The sequence below is a fragment of the Gadus chalcogrammus genome, chromosome 7, assembly GCF_026213295.1.
Source record: "Gadus chalcogrammus isolate NIFS_2021 chromosome 7, NIFS_Gcha_1.0, whole genome shotgun sequence".
NCBI lineage: Eukaryota > Metazoa > Chordata > Actinopteri > Gadiformes > Gadidae > Gadus > Gadus chalcogrammus.
Genome location: NC_079418.1, coordinates 10556439 through 10574966, shown reverse-complemented (window position 1 = coordinate 10574966; position 18528 = coordinate 10556439). Strand labels below are relative to the sequence as shown.

At 44.6% G+C, this 18528-nt stretch overlaps 1 protein-coding gene across 4 annotated transcripts; it reads right to left on the bottom strand.

Moving 5' to 3' along the window:
• Window positions 1–1561: 1561 nt before the first annotated feature.
• LOC130386445 (inactive serine/threonine-protein kinase TEX14-like) lies at window positions 1562–18404 on the bottom strand. Of its 4 annotated transcripts, XM_056595374.1 has the most exons (28): window positions 18361–18404; window positions 17876–17995; window positions 17244–17384; window positions 17040–17154; window positions 16678–16846; window positions 16407–16558; window positions 16148–16235; window positions 15918–16051; window positions 15597–15692; window positions 14880–15003; window positions 13193–13371; window positions 12918–13066; window positions 12342–12532; window positions 11493–11547; window positions 9969–10753; window positions 9727–9809; window positions 9293–9375; window positions 8495–8592; window positions 8319–8411; window positions 8088–8184; window positions 7691–7814; window positions 7343–7473; window positions 7043–7182; window positions 6555–6927; window positions 6225–6290; window positions 6071–6134; window positions 2776–2854; window positions 1562–2513 (listed from the first exon to the last, which is right to left on the bottom strand). In XM_056595374.1, the coding sequence occupies exons 3-28, from the start codon at window positions 17326–17328 to the stop codon at window positions 2499–2501; spliced, it is 3768 nt and encodes a 1255-aa protein (XP_056451349.1). In that variant the 5' UTR covers window positions 17329–17384; window positions 17876–17995; window positions 18361–18404; the 3' UTR covers window positions 1562–2498. The 4 variants fall into 4 exon arrangements, with proteins under 4 accessions (XP_056451349.1, XP_056451348.1, XP_056451350.1 ...); XM_056595373.1 differs by lacking the exon at window positions 18361–18404 and having other exon boundaries at window positions 17876–18124; XM_056595375.1 differs by lacking the exon at window positions 18361–18404 and having other exon boundaries at window positions 16428–16558; window positions 17876–18124.
• Between the last annotated feature and the right edge of the window lie 124 nt (window positions 18405–18528).

Here is an 18528-nt window from a genome sequence, read left to right as displayed (position 1 = left end):
GGATTCCGTTTTGGATTCCGTTTTGCGGATTGAAATGTCATTTGAATATCGCAACACACGGAGCGTGGCGAAGTGGATTGCAATCACGGGGACTCAAGCTTTTCAATTTGAATAAAGGAACTCAAAAGAATTTGCCAAATTGTTATTGTATTTTTATTGTTATAACTTTTGCAAATTTAATTGTGGATTGCATTGTCACTTTGCATATTAAAATACACTTTGAATAACGTATTTACAAATTACATTATGAAATTGCATAATGCATTGCCATTTGAATTTTGCTACATATATGCTTCCATAAATCCTCTCCTCACCCATAAGTGTTTTGAAACTTTAAAATGTCTAAAGTCATTCATTTAATAGCAAACAAAAGTCGATTTATCCCTTCTCCATTCTCTTCTTCTCAGAAACATCTAGGACAGACAGGTTGGCGGACGTTAGTTGACCGACCAACACTTTCGACTGCGCCAGCATCTGTCCCCTTAAATGCAGGAGGTTGGTGAAATGGACTTCTATGTGGGCCTACTCCTATGTTTAAAGTGATGCCCTCTTTCCACAAGCAGACACTCAAACACCAGCTCATCTTTATTACGTATGCCTTTGAGAATGTTTGGGGTCACCCGGATCAAGAGACGTTATGTTCCCACAAGGTGAATGCTATGAAAAGTGTAGAGATGTTAGCAGACTTGAGGAGCCCCAACCGGCCGCCTCCAGGGTGTCCGCGCGGTAGTAAAAAATAAAATAAAAAATTAAGGCCCTTGAGGTAACAAACGCAATTTGACTTGGTAGTACAGTTTTCACCACCTCAATATAAAATGAGTTTCCATTTTTTGCTTAATATGTGTTTACATGTTTTAACTTAATCTAGCCTAAAAAATACAGTATACGGTGCCAGCAGGACCTGAACTGAGTAGCTGTTAGAGTTGGCGTCGCTGGTTGCTATAGCGACGCCGGCAACATTTTCCGCCTTTTTCCCCTCAGAGTTCTGTACGGCTGAGTTTCTAGCTCTATGAGAGAATGGGTAAATGCAAGTTTTCACAAACGTGGGTGGACGACCCGACATTTAAAGACTGGCTGAAACCCGTGATGGGAAATGACCGAGAAGCTTTTTGCTTGTTGTGCAAAAAAACGTCTTTCTGATCCCAAGGGACAATCATCTCCCAGCACCTCCACTATCAAGAGGTTTTATTCCTGCAGATGCTGAAGAAGTTCAACCTGCCGCAGAAAACGATGGTCAAGTTGTACATCATGGAGTCCATCAACTTCCTTATATTGTGATGCGTTGTCTTTTATTCTGCAACCTAACCAAGTCACCCTCCGTGCATGTGCAAGGAATTCAGATTCTTTTCAACGATGTGACATTGAATCCATTAAAAGATGCTCCCCCCAGATCTGGCATGTCAGCGGTTTTTGAACACTGATTAATTGCGAAATGTGAAAATGCCCTATTTTTTGGATTGGATTGAATCAATGTAGGAAATAGAGGATTGGATTTTTTAGACTCATGCAATACAGAAAAAATCTGGATTCAAAAATAACAATTCATTTCAGAAATGAGAAGGTTAAGTACATTTTAATTGCACAGCATTAAATCAGTCTGGTGTTATGTTACAAGTGCTGCTCACAAAACAAGTTTGAGCTGTTACAAATAACTCAAATGGTGCCTTGGCTGTGAAGGCATTACTGAATGAATGTTGTATGATTTACTGTATGATTTACTATTTTTTTGTTTTACAATGGCCACCTAACCCTTCAGAAGATGCATCAGTGGAAAAAAAGATCCTGCAACTCCTTTTAGTAGCGATAGAAAATAAACAAACATGGGGAATTTTTGTGCACCACAGCAAAGCCATTACATTCCACAAGTTTTTTGTGTGGATTTAAACACACAAGACCCGCCGTTTGGGTGGACTTGAATATATATTATGCCTTTCAGTGAACCACAAAATGTTCACCTTTTAAAAATGTGGTTGAATTATGTTTTTACAACATGCTAATTTCTGAACAATCAATACAAGATCTACGATGTATTACACTATTCCTATAATACTGTGAAGCTTAGGAGCCAATGACCATTTGGAGCTGAATGTGTGGAACAATTGACTGATAATTTGCTAGGAAATGCATACGGTTTCAGAATAAATGTATCAAAAAGACTTGTTTGTTTTCTAAAACATACTACTAATGGCTTAACTTGACGTTTACAGAGAACACATTATTTCGGCAGAACATTGCCAAATCAACACCAGTACATTGTCAATAACATTCATATTTTAAGAATTGTAAAATAACTTATTTCAGATAATGAGAAAAACAATGTAAATATTTCTACTTGACATTAATACAAAATTGTAAGTTAAGCTTTTTCAACAATAATTCTCAACACATTCTCAACGTCTGACTTCGAAAAGAAAACGCGTCTTCAGTCGTTTGAGATGCCGGTGAGGTGCTTCCTGTTGTGGTGGTTGATCTTGTATTCATCCCCATCAGCATGGTCCTCACCTGGGGCTTCCCTGGCCATTCAGGGAGCAGATACTTCCATTAACCAGCACCGAGGTGTAACCATTACACTTGCTCTCTATACTTGGCAGCAACGGGCAGATTAATGTTCTGTATAGTCTAAAATGCAGCGACATTTGTGATTCTTTTATCATTGTGGTCAAGGACCACCTCTTTGACCATTTACCCTGCTGATAAATATTACTTTTGAAAGGTCGGAACCCGGTTGGAGTATTTTCATTTGACCAAATTGTGAGCACTGTCAACTGAACTCACCGTCTCCGTGGCCCCGGCCGGCCCTACGAGTCTGGGAGTTCGGCTATCTGCAAGGGCCTCGTCCAAAGTAGAGTGAGCCCTGAAAAGAGGGTGTGTTTATACATCTGTTTGCCCGCAATGCTAAATTAGAGAGGCATACTACAAAACAAATAGACTAATTATTAATTGTTTGAATCAGTGGATATTCCATAAATAGACAGGACTATTTCCTTGATTTCTGTTTCACTTTATAATGCTTAAAGAACCCATATCGTGCTTTTTTAGGGTTAATAATTGCATTTGGTGGTACTACTAGAATAGGGTTACATGCCAGTATGTTAGAAATATCACATTTTTAATTTCTGCAAAACCAATTTTCCCCATTAAAAACATCTTATCAAAACTGATTTGTATCATATTCCATTAAGGCCCCCTCCTGAGTAGCCCAGTCTGCTGTGATTTGCCAGCACGCCCACACCGCTGTGATTGGTCGAACGCTTTGCGCGTGTGTTTGGCAAATTCACACTCCTGAGAAGTCATAAACATTGCGGGTAGCCGGGAGGGGCGACTTTTGCACTAAAGCACCGCCAACTGCACATTTATTGAGGGGCGTTCTCGGTGGTCGCAAATACTTCCCCTGGCTCGGACTCAGATTTGTCTAGCTTAGCAGACGTAAAACATGTATACACACGTCGTATAACAATCAGACAAAGGGAAAAGGTCGAAAAAGCATAATATCACCACCAGAGGAGAGGGAAAGCCCACCCCTCATCGAGTTCTCCGACTTCCCCCTGGCCGTCGAGGGGCGAGCGGACAGGGAAAGACAGTTCACCACCGCCCAGTGGAGGACGAATCCCTAAAAAACGCCTGGGGACGCAAACCCAAGATGGACTATCTCGGGACACTGCGAGTGGCCTGCAGTACCCAGTACACGGGGGGGGGGGGTGGGTTACTGTATAGGGTAGTACAGAGGGGGGAGAGGAGGCGGAACAGATGGTTGTTCCACAAACATACGTGAGCAAGGTGTTATACATGGCCCACTCACATCTCCTGGGGGCTCATCTGGGGATGGATAAGACCAGGGACCGGGTATTGGACAGGTTTTACTGGCCTGGGGTAAAGAAGGACATAGAGGACTACTGCCGAGCCTGCCCCGAGTGCCAGCGCACCGCCCCGAGACCATCGGTACGGAATCCCCTCATACCCATGCCCCGGATAGAGGTCCCATTCGACAGGCTAGCATTAGACATCGTAGGTCCCCTCCCCAGAACTAGCCGAGGCCACCGCTACATACAAATCATGGTAGATTACGCGACCCGCTACCCAGAGGTCTTTCCTCTCCGCGCCGCCACAGCCAAGGTGATGGCGAGAGAATTCATGATTTTATTTAGCAGGGTGGGGGTGGCCATGGAGATACTGACAGATCAAGGCTCCTGTTTCATGTCCCGGGTGTTAAAAGACCTACTCAGTCTGTTACAGATGCGCCACCTCCGGACCTCCGTCTACCACTCCCAGACCGACCGACTGGTAGAGAGGTTCATCAGACATTAAAACACATGCTGATAAAAGTAATGGAAGTCGACGGGAAGAACTGGGACCAGCTGCTCCCTCAAGTCCTGTACGCCATCAGGGATGTTCCCAAGGCCTCCACTGGCTTCTCCTCGTTCGAGCTACTCTACGGCAGACGACCGAGAGGGCTCCTCGACATCGCCCGGGACGCCTGAGAGATCCAACCCACCCCCCACTGCACCATATAATGAGCATGTAGAGCAGGTGCGGGGCCGAAAGGCACTTACCCGGCCCGTGGTCCGGGATCACCTCGGACGAGCCCAACAAGCCCAAGCGCACCTTCAACCCGGGTCGGCGACGTCAATTACCGGGGACGGCAACCGGGGAGACGCAAACCCACCCAGCTATACCACATCAACCTGCTGAAGCGGTGGCAACCACTGACCGCTCCGCGGGACCCAACTCTCCTGAGGCTGTCTGCTCGACTACCCCCTCCCGAGGTCCCAGTGGTGGAGGTGCTAAGCCCGAGCCAGACCCAGGACATGCGGGAAATGGTGCTCCAGCAACTTGACCTTTTCTCCGACCGACCTGGGAGGACCACAACTGTCAGCCACGACATCCGGACAGAACCGGGAGTCAGAGTCCACCCTGCCGAATCCCGGTAGCACAGCGCGCCGTCATCAGGGCCGAGGTCGCTGCAGATGGGGGTCATAGAGGGGTCCCATAGCCACCGGTCCAGCCCCGTAGTTCTGGTTCCCAAACCAGACGGGACCCACCGGCATTGACTTCCGTAAACTGAACAGCCAACCCAAAAAAGTGCCGCCTGGGGCTGGAAGAGGCCTTCTCGAGCCTACGGCAGGCCCTCTGCACCGCGCCAGTAATAATCACCCCCGATTTTAGCCTCCCCTTCATGGTCCACACTGACGCGTCCGAGGTGGGGCTGGGAGCTGGTCTATCCTAGGTCCGGTCAGGAGAGTGTGCTTAAGTGGACCCTGGAAAAGCTCTGATACTATCTTCTCAGCCTCGCCATCCCTAAAATGGATGGCGACGGCCAAAGACACCAACACCAGAGTGATGCGCTGGTTCCTGACTCTGCAGGACTACCAGGTGTTCCATCGGCCAGGACGGGCTCACGCGCTGCACGAAATACCGCAACCCTGTTTAAGCGTTTTCATTCAGAAGTCCCAGCCTAACGACGAGGGGGTATATAAAAGTATATATAACAAGACTACAAAAGACAATTAAAAATATCCCCCCCAAAAACATCCTGCCCCTTTCTCTCTACGTTTCTAAGCCAATGGAAGTGTTGCATTCAAGCAACAGTGATTGATTTCCCAGGCAAGAGATGCTCTGATTGGTCAGAACTAATGGTGTTCCGGAATCCTCGCACGCCAGCCTTCCGAGTTGCACTTTTGTCGTCATTTCCGGTCTCGGAGCATTTATAGCGTTCCCGTTCGTCTTTCTGATTGTGTCATGAAATTGGCTAGTCATTGTTTATTGTTAGCTACATTAGCCTCTTTAGCAAACCCGAAAAACAACTTTATATAGTATTGCACGCACAGCAAGACTGTGCAATGCATAAATTGGTGACCGGAATAAATTAGCAATGTAGTGTGTAAGAGCATTTTTTTTATCACCATTAAAATGGAGGAACACAGGGTAAGGCGGGAGCGGTCTCACATCTAAACGGTCTCATACAGAGGCAGCTGCATTCAACTGGAAACAGATATTCTCTCAATATTCTCACTCATAATAGCTGACAATCACATTATAGCTCTCATGTCTTACCAACAGTGGGTACACATACCTGTCACTCCATTCCAGTGAGCTGGGGTCTTCTGAGGGTTTGCCTCCAACTGGTTGAAGGTCGCCTGGGGAATCGTCATCATCAGCTTACAGTGAACCACAAGCACTGATCAACCTCTCACCATGCCAACTGAACCCAACGTGTGTGTGCTCACCACACTGGTCAGCACAGGCCTTGTGTAGGGCTCCCTCCTCATCGTCGTCCAGCAGTCCCTTCAACTCTGGGGAGAAGTCGCAAGTTAATAAGCTGACGCCAAGTCAACAAGTTGATGAACAGTGGTCATTTTTCCAAGGTTACCAAAATCAGTTTCCATTGCACAACAATACAAATAAAAAAGTTGATGGGCAAGGTGTCGCCCTAACTCTAGAAAGTTATAATGCCATGCAAGGACAGTAAATATAACTACATACATTCAGATGGGATCGTCACGTGATGAATGTGTGTATCACTTGGATTCAAGTGACGGGTTGTGTGTTTTGCCAACCTCTGTTCATAACACTAGCAGCGCCACAGCCTCCAGGCAGAGACTGCTCAGTGGCGCCTCGGTGGTCCGGTCCTGCATGCTCCGCTGCCTCCACACAGTGGCCCTTCCCATCCCCCTGCTGTCCACTTCTATCCCCCTCATCCAACCCTGCACACGGTCCTGCTCCCTCGGCATGTTGCTCCTCTTGCCTTCCCTCCACTGCCTCCCTCCCGGCTCCTCTCTGCTCCTTCCCAGGCCCAGGACACTGTGCCCGGTCCGTGGAGCCAGCAAGGTTCAAGTCAGGGCTCTGCAGGAGGTGACTAGGAGGCTGGGGGCCAGGGTCGACTTTCAAGAATGGAGACTGAATAGTGTTTGTGGCCACCAGGTTGTCCTGCTGGTAATGGCAAAAGAAAGATAGTTGATAATTAACCAGTGCAATCCCAGACAACGATATTCAACCAGAGAAGTAGCCAATTGGTTTTGGACTGTTGACAGCATTGGCCACTTACGAGGCCGTCCCCTGAAACATCTGCAGCTGCTGTGGTAAAGCTCTCAGAGTTCAAAGACATAGAAGTCCACTGGACTGCTGGAGCCTCCAGGATGGGGCTGTTGTTCACCTCAGTGCCCGTAGGGTTGGATTTCAAATGCGCTGTTGAATAGAATTATACAACACAAACATCAACAGAACAAAAGATATACAACTATTTTAAAAAACATGGAAACTATTCAGCCTTAAAAAAAGGTTTGGACATTCTGCTCCTCTAAGGAGCACAGGGCTCAAGGTAAAGGAGGAGGGGCAGTGTGTTTACCCAGGCTCCGTGGTGTGCTGTTGCACGGTGGAGGAGGCCTGTTGAGGGAGGTCCGAAAGAGCCCGTCTTGGTGCTGGCCAGGAGAGCCTGTGATGCTGGAGAGTTCAGCCAGCTCTGTAAAGTGTTGCAGCCTGTTCATGGATCATCAGAATTCCCCTCATTATTTGACCACAAAGGATGGCTTTAAAATACTTCTTGTAATTATTGCGTCACAGAAGGAAGACCTTTACATAGGCTGTAGGCCTCTTATGTATGTATCTCTGCCTCTTAGGTATCTCAAGAGTTTTTGCCTATACAATCGTACAGGAAAAGGTATATAAAGATACATCAATATATGTGGACACTTACATGTCTGAGTCGACTTGAGCCAGGCATGATGGGTCTGATGTGGTGTTCTTGAGTCTCGACAGCGCTGGTCTAGCAGAGTCCCCATCGAAGGGCATTTCCTTTTCACTCAGAACACATTCATCCTCTGGATGAAGTGATTAGAGAGGAGCATTATTGGCCATTACTGCTTTGTATTAATATTTAAATATTATGAACTGGTTCATAACTTTAAACGTCTTTTCCCACAAAACAGGGAGTCTGTTTAATAAAACGATAATATTAAATATTCAAGAGTAATGAGGACCGTTTCACCCATAGTTTCTGATATCTGAATTTAAATCCATGCACGTATAGCTTATTTTCTTTGTGCATGGGTTATATAAATAATAGTTAACAGGCTTTAATACTAATTTCTGACCGCAGTGTGTGATGTTGGCTAAATGTCCTTCTGGTCTGCAACCCTCTGGCCCGAACACCACTGGGATTACATCTCCACCCTCTTCTGAGCCAGGATCCTGGATCGGATTCAAAAGGGTAACACACTCAATACACTCGTCCACAGAATACACCATTCTGTGGCATCAGGAATATCCTGTGTGGCTGCAACACAGTCAATGACTATTTGTTTAGGGATGAAAGATTCCCTTACTTGACTCTGGGTAGCTTTTGGGTCGGGGTTGTGCACAGTAGGACATGATCTCAGGGTAGTGTGGCGATCGTCTGTATCAGAGTTGGATTCCTCCTGGAAACGCAATCAAACGGGTCAAGGCGAGCGTGTTGTTGTTTCAAGTTGTCCACACTCTGGGTTTGACTCTCTTTTTTTACCTGTGAAGGCTCTTGGTCGTCGCAGCCTTTAGAAGTCAACGCAAAGGTCTGATTGACTGTGTGGAAATCTCTGTCCGACTCACTCTCACTGCTGCTATCTGCAATGGACCTCAGTATCAGTAAACAGGGGCAAAATGAACACACCTTCTAGCTGCTACTTATTCTCATGTTTAGCTGACTCTTTTGTATGTACTCCTTTGTCTTTGCTTTCAGATCCGATTCCATGCAGGCATTTAGAAAACCCTTCCATCAAAAGACAGTCAGGACTAGAGATTCCCGAGTGTGTTTGTGTGTGTGTGTGTGGGGGGATCCTTAATGACGCCTGAGGGGATGAAGGTCCTGCCTTTCCCCCCAGGGTCCGTGTCATCGGTCCTTGTCCTGCGTACCAGGTCAACCGACCGGCAGCTAGACCAAGAGGGTCAATCACAGCCCAAAGGAAGTGCATCATTATCTTTGCCTCCACCCTGACAAATCCAAAGCCAGCGGATTCCCTGAGCAGGGAGCAGAGGTAAGAGCACGGCAGAGGGCTTTGTTCATCGTTGTGAGCCCGGAGACGGGCGACCTTCATACCGTTCATTTTCGTCAAAATGTTTGCTAATGTTAGCCACACTAGACAATGGCAACCAACATATATGAATACAGTGAATACTCAGTACTCAAACTAATGAAATGGCATTCATTTTTTTTAAAGGTCCATTATGCAACTCTCTCCTATAGAGACCAGAGAACAGGCTCTGTGGAACCACAAAACAACCAAAAAACTGAAGCAGTAAATATGCATCAGGTTTATGGTATTACCGGTCTTTGTGGCTTGGGCCTGGACGCCCATCTGCTGTAGAGACGACTGGATCCCTCCCAGAAAGTCTGGTGAGGCGCATGACCTAGAAAGAAACACAGTTACTGTTGCTGTGACTTTGGCTGTGATAGCGCTGGGAGTCAATGAGTCTGCCCTTTCAGCCCCACTGGTGGCCATGATAGTGCCGGGGAACATGCCAAGCCTTCCACCCGTTTTGTGCTCTACATTACTTTGGAAAGGAGTGTCGTTTAGCAACATCTCATCACTCAGGGTAAATGACATGCTGCCACCTACCTACCACACTGTGTTCCCACCTATCAAAACCTAAGCAGAGATAAAGGAACTGGATCCTCTCAAACGTCAGTGACTGCCTCAGATTACAGTTCAACAGATGTCAAGTAAAAAGATCCTGTTTTTGTCTCAGACAGAAACGTACCTCTCTATGAGCTCATTTATTTTCCGTGTTCCAGGGAGATCCTGAAGGTGGGACCAAGCCCTGGAATTTATGCCTCCAACTTCCTAGAAGTACCAGAAAAAAAAACATATAAATACCTTGTACCTTATAAGAGGTGGAAATTAGTTATAAAAAATAATTATAATATATATTATACATCCAAAGTTATTTAAATGTATATTGATATGAGTTGGAGTTAATGTCTCCAACTAACAGTTTCTTACCTCATGCTTTGGTCTTGGATGAATATCAAGTGATCCCTTGTTAATCAAGCTACTTCTATTAGTCTGCTCATAAGATTTCTTTCTATATTCCTGACAATCATTCTTCAAAAAGGGAGAAGGAGCCATCCCAAAGGTCAGCTCTTCTCTCTCTCGCTCCTGACTCTGCGGTCGCTCTCCATAATGTCCTTGTCTTTCCAGTGTCTTGGCTAGAGGACGAGGTGGCCGACGGTAGCGAGGTGAAGGCGGGCCGACAGCACTCCTATACTTGGATGGGTTTGTGGGGGAAGCTTCTCTACAGTCCACCTCGTCGTTCCCTCCCCTGGTCCGGAGGCAGCTCTCCACAACATCTAGGCTGGCGTCGCCCTGCTGCAGCAGTACCTGGGATACTTTGAGATTCAGCACAATGGAACCGATCTGCTCCTGTCTTACTTCTGACAACCTTAGGTCGCCCGTCAGGAGGTCTGTGTTCTTGGCTGGCTCCAGACAGTCCTCCACACTCTCTGAGTGCATGGAGCCCTCGCTGAGTGTAAGAGGGGCACTGGGATACACGCACCACTCATCCAAAGGTAGTGCGCCGTTGACCGAGAGGACAGGATGGAGAACGGAGATCAGAGGACCTTCATCGTCTTTAACCTCTTCTGTCACCTGCTCAACCATCTTTACTTCCCTCTCCTCCCCTGACTGGATCCCTTCATGCTGAATCGGTTGCTGCCTGGCCTGTTTACTGGACAGTTTTTGGTGAGTCTTTTCATTCACCGTTTGCCAGGACTGTGTGTGAGGGGCAGCTAGACGAAAAAGGCAGAATTGAGAGCTTATCAAGAGCTGCTGCCAAATTGCTTTGAATAACTCTTGCATCTTGATGAATACAACACAATTGCCTTATATCTTAGGACAGGGAGGTGTGGAAAATGGGGAGTATATTTTTTTAGATGAAAGTTCAACATTTTAACCTTCATCAAAGTTCACAGCAAGCAAAACTATTTGGAAACCGACATTCGGACATTGGAGGTATTCGATTATCATTTACTTGATTTTAATCTTAGGCAACTATGGTCCAACCCAATACCTTGATTGACATCAAGAACTACAGTCTAAAACTCTGGTCATTGGGGCACACTGCCTGGCTGGCATTCTCTGTCTTCTTAACCTCTAGTTAAGCCCTAGTGTAGTCAAATTATATGTAAATGCATCAATTTGCATTACGAAGGAATGTAATATCGTTAGATTTTTGGTGTTATCTCTAGGACTCTTCTGCTGTGAGCGGTCGCAGACTGGTCAGAAATGGACCAAAAGCCACAATCTGGAAACCTGGGCTAATGCTAGACCACGCTGCATGGCCACCATAGCGCAGGGTGACCTGCGTTATGTTAAATGTACCTGCTAACATGGTGGTTACCAATGGAGCAGTGCCTGACCCACAGGATGTTGACAGTAGCTGGAATACATCTCTGCAGATCCTTGAGCCTGAACTGTAACCCTGTTTGTGCGACTACTTTACTAATTAGCAGATTAAACTAGTCTTACCTGTTGTGTATCCCCAGTCTCCGGAGGAGCTTAACTTCCCGTCGGGCGATAGACTCTATAAAACATCCAAACAACATAAGATGGTACTTTATCACTCCAATAATGAATTAATTTGATATTTTTTCAATCAGTGTTCATTTATAATATCCGTTGGTCAATGCACACATATTTTTTCCCAGTCTTTCGTAACCCACATGAATCCTTCCATCTTGCAAACCATCCCAACATCCTGTTTAAATCGCCACCTATGTTACACGCTCAACAGACAAAATATTGTTGCCTCCCTACAGATGTATGCTTAAATCATATGGCTTTAGTAAGCGTCTGTTGATAGAAATTACAGGTGAAGTGCACATAACCATCTCTAATATAATGATAGATTATATATCTTATAATGATAAGATATCTTAGAAAGGATTAATCTTATTATCTTATTATTGTAAGATAAGTAAGGGATCATGTATAGAACGCCGGCCGTCATCGGGAAAATTAGCCCCGACAGGGAGAATCGGACCCAGACGCGAGGCGGAGGGCTCTTTCGCCCTGAAGGAGCTTATTTTAACTTATAAAATTCCCCTTAACTTGACAGCTTGACATGCTATCAAGCTATGCTGTCAAGCAACGGTCAATTATGCCAAATTACTTTGAGATGAAGTTGGCCTTTACCAATGAACCAGAATGAGTTTTGCCTGAAAACCATACAGACAGGCAGTGGGGAAACCCAGCTTAATGTCAGACTTTAGCGTAACGCAAATGTCCTGCATACTTTGGGTTTGGTAACACACCCTAATGTCAGACCGCAGTGTAAAGCAGAGGTCCTGCACACGTTGGGTTTGGTCACTCACACACCTTAATGTCAGACCGCAGTGTAACGCAGAGGTCCTGCACACTTTGGGTTCGCTCCGTGGCGTGAGGTTGAAGTCCCACACAGATGAGGGCGTAGAACGGCTCTGGGACCCGGCTGTCCGCCTGCAGAGCTTCACCCCCCTCCACAACCTGTTTGATCCAGTTGTGGTCCACCGCCCCCCAGGGCACCGCGTCTACAAGCAGAGCATTCAGCACGCTTAACTATTTACTTACATTTACCTTCAGTTTTAACCAAAGGTGGGTTTGTTTGGTGGGAGAATGACCCGTGAAAGCAACAATGTCTGCACTAATGCATATTTGAGTGAAGAAGTGTTAAGGGTTGCTTAACAGGAAAATTAAATAGATAATAATGTGCTTTTATATTATATATATGTTTTTTTATTAATTCTGTTTGGACATTTTCCATCTTTAGTTCATCTTCATGTTAGGCAAGGGCCGATGTGAGAGAGAGAAGCACTGTTGACCTTTCTCTAGTGGTATACCTGTATATATATACCCATATATAAATACACCTGTATACATACATATACATATACATATATATATATATATAGAGACCTGTATACATCTCCTGAATGATGGTGCACAGGCTGTACAGGTCAGCCTTCTCTGTGCAGCTTCTCCTCCTGATAACCTCGGGGGCAGCCCAGTTGTAAAAGCTGGGGGGGACGTCCAACTGAACTGAAGGTTTGACGCATGGACTCTTCCTGAGAAGCACACAAACACCCACGCACGCACGAACACCCACACGCACACACAGGGTGGAAATAGGACTTAATTTAAGACCGCCTTCAGTGCTTTATAGTTGTGGGGTTATTGCCACTACCACCTACCTATGAACCATAAAGCCAAACCCAGTAAGTTTTGCCAATCCCGGACGTGTGAGAACGACGCTGTGGGAGGAGAGGGCTCTGATCACAAGCCCACGGCTGTGGAGGTAAAGAACTCCTTCACAGACCTGCAGCAACACTGGCAGCAACCATGCCATATGCAGTACTGGGAACTCTGCTCGCTGTTGGAAACAGACACAAAACATAGTCGTCATGAGAAAAAGAAAACCCTGCATCCAGTTCATACTGTATAGATGATAACCCCTACATTCTGTCATCCATACTGTATAGATGACCCTACATTCAGTAATTCATACTGTATTGATGATAAACCCTATATTCAGTCATTCATACTATATAGTTGATAACCCCTACATTCAGTCATTCATACTGTATAGAATATATACAGTATAGATTCAGTATAGACTGAATGTAGGGGTTATCATCTATACCAGGGGTCAGCAACCTTTTTCACATGCAGTGCCAGTTTGACATTTTCTCGTTAATGAGGGTGCCTTAAGCAACAATATATAAAAAATTAAGCTGAATTATGACACAGCGACCAAAACCATTTCCAGAAGACCTGGAATTGTACTATTTCCATATAGTCCGCAATCATGCATCAACATTTAAAATATATATATATATATATTTTTTAAACAAGGGTTTACAAATTATAATTACATATGTCCCATCTTAAAACACCATTTTCAGATACTCATTCAAAAACATATTTGCACTGTGAGAAATGTAAAAACAGAGAATATATGAGAATGCTGGAACCATCCACATCAATATTTTTAAGACACGTACAGCTTTGCAAACCCATGTGAAGGCGATGCATACAGGCCACGTGCAACAATATTTTAAATATTTTCTTCTCTATAACTCCCAACATAGGTTTAAAAACTACGGTAATTGATCCCGGTTCAGGACACTACCTTCTGTAACTAATTTAAACATATTTGCACTGGGAGGAAATGCCCAAAGCAGAATAAAGTGCAAAAAAAATCTGTAGTAATGATTATGCTGCCGCATTGTGCTGTGACAAATAAATAAATAAATATATATATATTTTTTTTTTAAGTTTGCCAATGATTATGCTGCCCCGTGCCAGTGGTGGCACGCATGCCTAGGGTTGCCGACCCCTGGTCTATACTATGGATGATAACCCCTACATTCAGTCATTCATACTGTATAGATGCCTGTCTGAATCAGTTAGGCGCTCGCCATCACAATGCTCATGGGGAGTCCCTACCATGTAGAACAAACCAAATCCGTGCGCACGGGTTGGGAAAACCATGAGTACGGTTTCGGAATCCAAGGGAAAGGTTTACAAATCCGTGTTCACAGATATAGATATCAAGGTTTCTTTCTACCATGCTCCGTAGATATCAGCTTTGTTTTTTGGTTTGATTTTTTCTTTGTGTATCAACATTACTGCAAACAGTTGGTACAACTTTTTAAATGTAAAAACAACATAATCTTATGTTAATCTTATTCTATAGTCTGCTTTTTATGCCATAATTTGCCACTCTGCCTTTCTTAGCAGGCAGCAGCAGATACTGAAAGATTGACACCCCTAATTTTCAGTTTTTAGAATATTCACACAAGACATCGGCCAATGTAAAATGGGTACAATAAGCAAAGAATTATATCCCAAAGGACTATTGCTCAACTCTCCCCTTACTTTGTGGTGTAGCAGGTTGTGGAGGGTATCGACATGGACCCTCTCAAACACTAGCCTGGTCTTCAGAAGGTCAGCTGATAGACTCACTGCCATTAGCTGCAGTAGGTGGGGGTGAAAGAGCTGGCTGTTTGGGACACAAACACTGTTATTAAAAAGGAATGCTCAGACATTTTCTGGAAATATTATATTACTTGCATGGAGTCAAACGATTGCTAAAAAAGTGCTATACCATTTTCTCGACCCATCACATGATTTTACCGAGTTTGCATCTGCCCGAGGTAACCAAAATCAATGAAAAGCCATTGATATAGACTGTATCAATGCTTCTGTAACAGTGCTTCTCGTTTGACTATGGGTAAGTGGAAAATAACCAAAAAGTTTCCCAAAAAGTCAGTCTTGTAATAACTAATCTGCATAATACAGTACTGTCACAGTGACTTGAGAACCGCAAAGAAGGAATTGGATTGGTTCTATTTGTCCTCCCTGTAGTTTTGCTCATGCCTGAACAATGGGAACACAACAATTAAACTTCTTGGGGCATGGTCATTTGCGGTAGAAGGTGGCCCTTTAAAGGCTTTCTGTATTTAATTTCAGTCAAGGTATTTGGTTCCCATGTTTGCAGTTCTGCCCTTAACTCACCTGCAGTATTCCTGCTCAGGGAGAAGGCCCTTAACTCACCTGCAGTAGTCCTGCTCAGGGAGAAGGCCCTTAACTCACCTGCAGTATTCCTGCTCAGTGAGGAGCAGGTCTTTGTATGCTGCCTTCAATGCTTTGATCTGTTTCACCGTGACCCTGGAGCCTTTCCAGCTGTAACTGACACATCCAACATACATGGACACACAGTAAATTCTCTCTCTCTCTCTCTCTCTCTCTCTCTCTCTCTCTCTCTCTCTCTCTCTCTCGCTCTTGCTCTCCTTCCTCGCTCTCTCTATTACTAACTTTAAGAAATAAGCTTGAAAATGCCAATTTCTGAACTGGGTTTTGCAGTACTAGGCTGAGATACTGAAGATACTCTCAGATTTTGTCTTGTATTCTTACTTAGTCATGGATGTCAAAGAACCACAGCTGAAGGAGCGAAGAGTTTCATCATCAGCCTGGGTGAGATCGGTCTCCTGGATCAATGGAATAGATGCCAACACACCCAGTGCCTTGCAGGGTCTGTCCATACACACCTAGACACACACAGAACACCCCAAAGAGGACAACGTTTAGACATCACTTATAGTCAGTTCCCTTTGTACATTCTGGTGCCAGGTGGGTGAACTTACCTTTCCAAAGCCAAAGCACTGAGCTGTTGTACATAAGCCTTTGTTGTAGTTGTCGTTGCTCTTCTTGTGGAGCTGTTGAACCAATCCACTATAAAGGCAAAGATAGTGAACACAGAAAACATAAACACAAAACCCTAAATTAAGTAACCATCATTTAAATAAAGCTAATTGAACTAAATTCCCTCCAATAGGAATATATGAACCCTAAATATCAATGGATTAGATTATCTATCAAATGTGCTCATGTTTCATATATTACCGTGACTTTATAAGACCTAACATAGAGGGTGTTCGCAACAAAATCTTAGAGGAAGTAGAAATAAAGGGTTGGCTTTGACTCAGCTCCCTAATCCCTGGCCTCTGGAAACACTGGTGCACATGGGATGCACAGCTCTGCAGAAACTCAGTTATCTGAAACACGGAGACCAGACGAGAGGAGGCATGCAGTCTTATATCAGCTGACTCAACCAGTGGCACACAGCTTAATTATGACTACAATTTCCTTTCTCATTTTCATCATGCTGCCACACCTCACAGACCCCATGCTCCGGAATATTAGCCATAAGCCAATCACCAGGGACTCTGCCCTCCTGGTCATGGAGTCTGATGTCCCCGCCTGAATCCAAAAGGCCACTGAGCAGCCGGGCGTTACCGGAGAACACAGCAGCGTGGACGGGGGTGCTCAAATCCTTACAGCGACTGGGGTAAGAGTACGATTTATATAGTTAGAAATGGAGGTACAATGCACTAAAGGCAGTCACGCAGCCACTTTAAGCCACTTTTCTGGGGCTTTTATATTTGCCTTCTTACATCTCCATGTGTATGATGAGAGCAGGAGGTCTTTGGGATGAAATAAAAAGCGCCTTTATTCTGGAGAAATAATAGCACTTACTGATTGGGGTCAGCTCGATACTGAAGCAGCAGCTCAGAGACTGCTCCGTGGCCCAGGAGGGCAGCACAAAACAGGGGTGTCTGACCCAGGTGATTGATACAGTCCACATCCACCCCTACAGCACAGGACAACAAGGCCTCCATGCTTAACACAGAACATCCATGTTAATCGTATTGGTTGCAGATAGTTTGAAGAGTAGCCTACCCTTTCTCAATAACTTCTCCATCTTGGTCAGGTTCTTTTCCATTGTGTATCTGTGCAACTGCTCCTCCAGGCCCTCACTCTTCATGACTCCCAGTCCTCACAGGGCAGGGGAAGGGCAGTGTTGTCATGGTGTAGTGGTCCCTGTAATAATAGGGACCAAAAATAACTGTATGGGTACACTTCACTTGTTTTAATTTTTAAGACTTTATGATATGATGGACTTCTACACAGTTAAAGTAGGAGAAATGTAACAGAATACAATTTTTTAACGATTAACGCTGCGTTTAATTGTTAAATGTGCATTCATCTGAATATTGTAGATTTGATTCACAATATTCAGCAAAACAATTATTAAACCAATGGCTGAAGCAGGTAGCATTTGTCTAATTAATTAATTGTGGTAAACATCAAACTGTTGGTCGGTTTGTAACTGTGATGATGATTTTACCTGAACTAATGTTAACTGATGTTAACTGATTTTAACTTATGTTAGCTTAAGCTCCTTATGAAGATAGCTTGAGTCTGTTGTGGCGGGAAGCACTGGGTTCATACGATATAATTCAAGAAGATGTCCTTTTTAACACTAGGTACGACTTTGAATTATATGAACTAGCCTATATTTAGCAACTTACCTGAGAGTCTTGAATCTTATCACAAAAAAAACACTGCTTTCGTCTACTCGTGTTGATCCAGATTCCCCTCACCGTGCAGAATGATAACGGTTCGGGGCTACCGAATGGCTGACTGTGGTACTGCAACACAAATCACATCTACCGGGATTTAGGAAACGTTTGAGTTTACAAACATCGAATGAGAGAAAAAGTTGTAATTTGTTCTGCAACTACAAGACTGCATTCGAAGCATTATCACAAAACAAAACATGTTGCTTTCAACTACGTATCATTTGACTTAATACAACTTATAGCTGTTTGCAGTCACTGTAAAGGAAAATAAATGACTTCAAATGTGTTTTAACTGCATTGCCTATAATCTCTTTAATGAGAGGCAATAGGGTCACACACTGTGTGGGGTAAATCATTCTAATGCACACCACTCTGGGGGAGTCTGATGAGGGGGTCCTAGCACCACTCTGGGAGAGTCTGAAGAGGGGCCCTACCTCTAGTACCACTCTGGGGGAGTCTGGTGAGGGGGTCCTTCCTCTAGTACCACTCTGGGGGAGTCTGGGGAATGCCTGAGTAATGCTCAGAGGTAAGAAAAGGATATCCTATTGTCTGTGCCTCCATCCCAGAGCCCAGCCAGATACATAGATATATCCTCAGATATA

Bases quoted from the DNA above. Each gene is read 5' to 3' on its own strand.
- LOC130386445 (XM_056595374.1), bottom strand. From the start codon at position 17,328: ATGAAGAGTGAGGGCCTGGAGGAGCAGTTGCACAGATACACAATGGAA. The intron at 10,754-11,492 runs GTAAGACTAGTT...TTTTTCGTCTAG, and splicing joins AGACTGGGGATACACAACAG to CTGCCCCTCACACACAGTCC. The intron at 7,183-7,342 runs GTAAACACACTG...TCTATTCAACAG, and splicing joins CAGCACACCACGGAGCCTGG to CGCATTTGAAATCCAACCCT.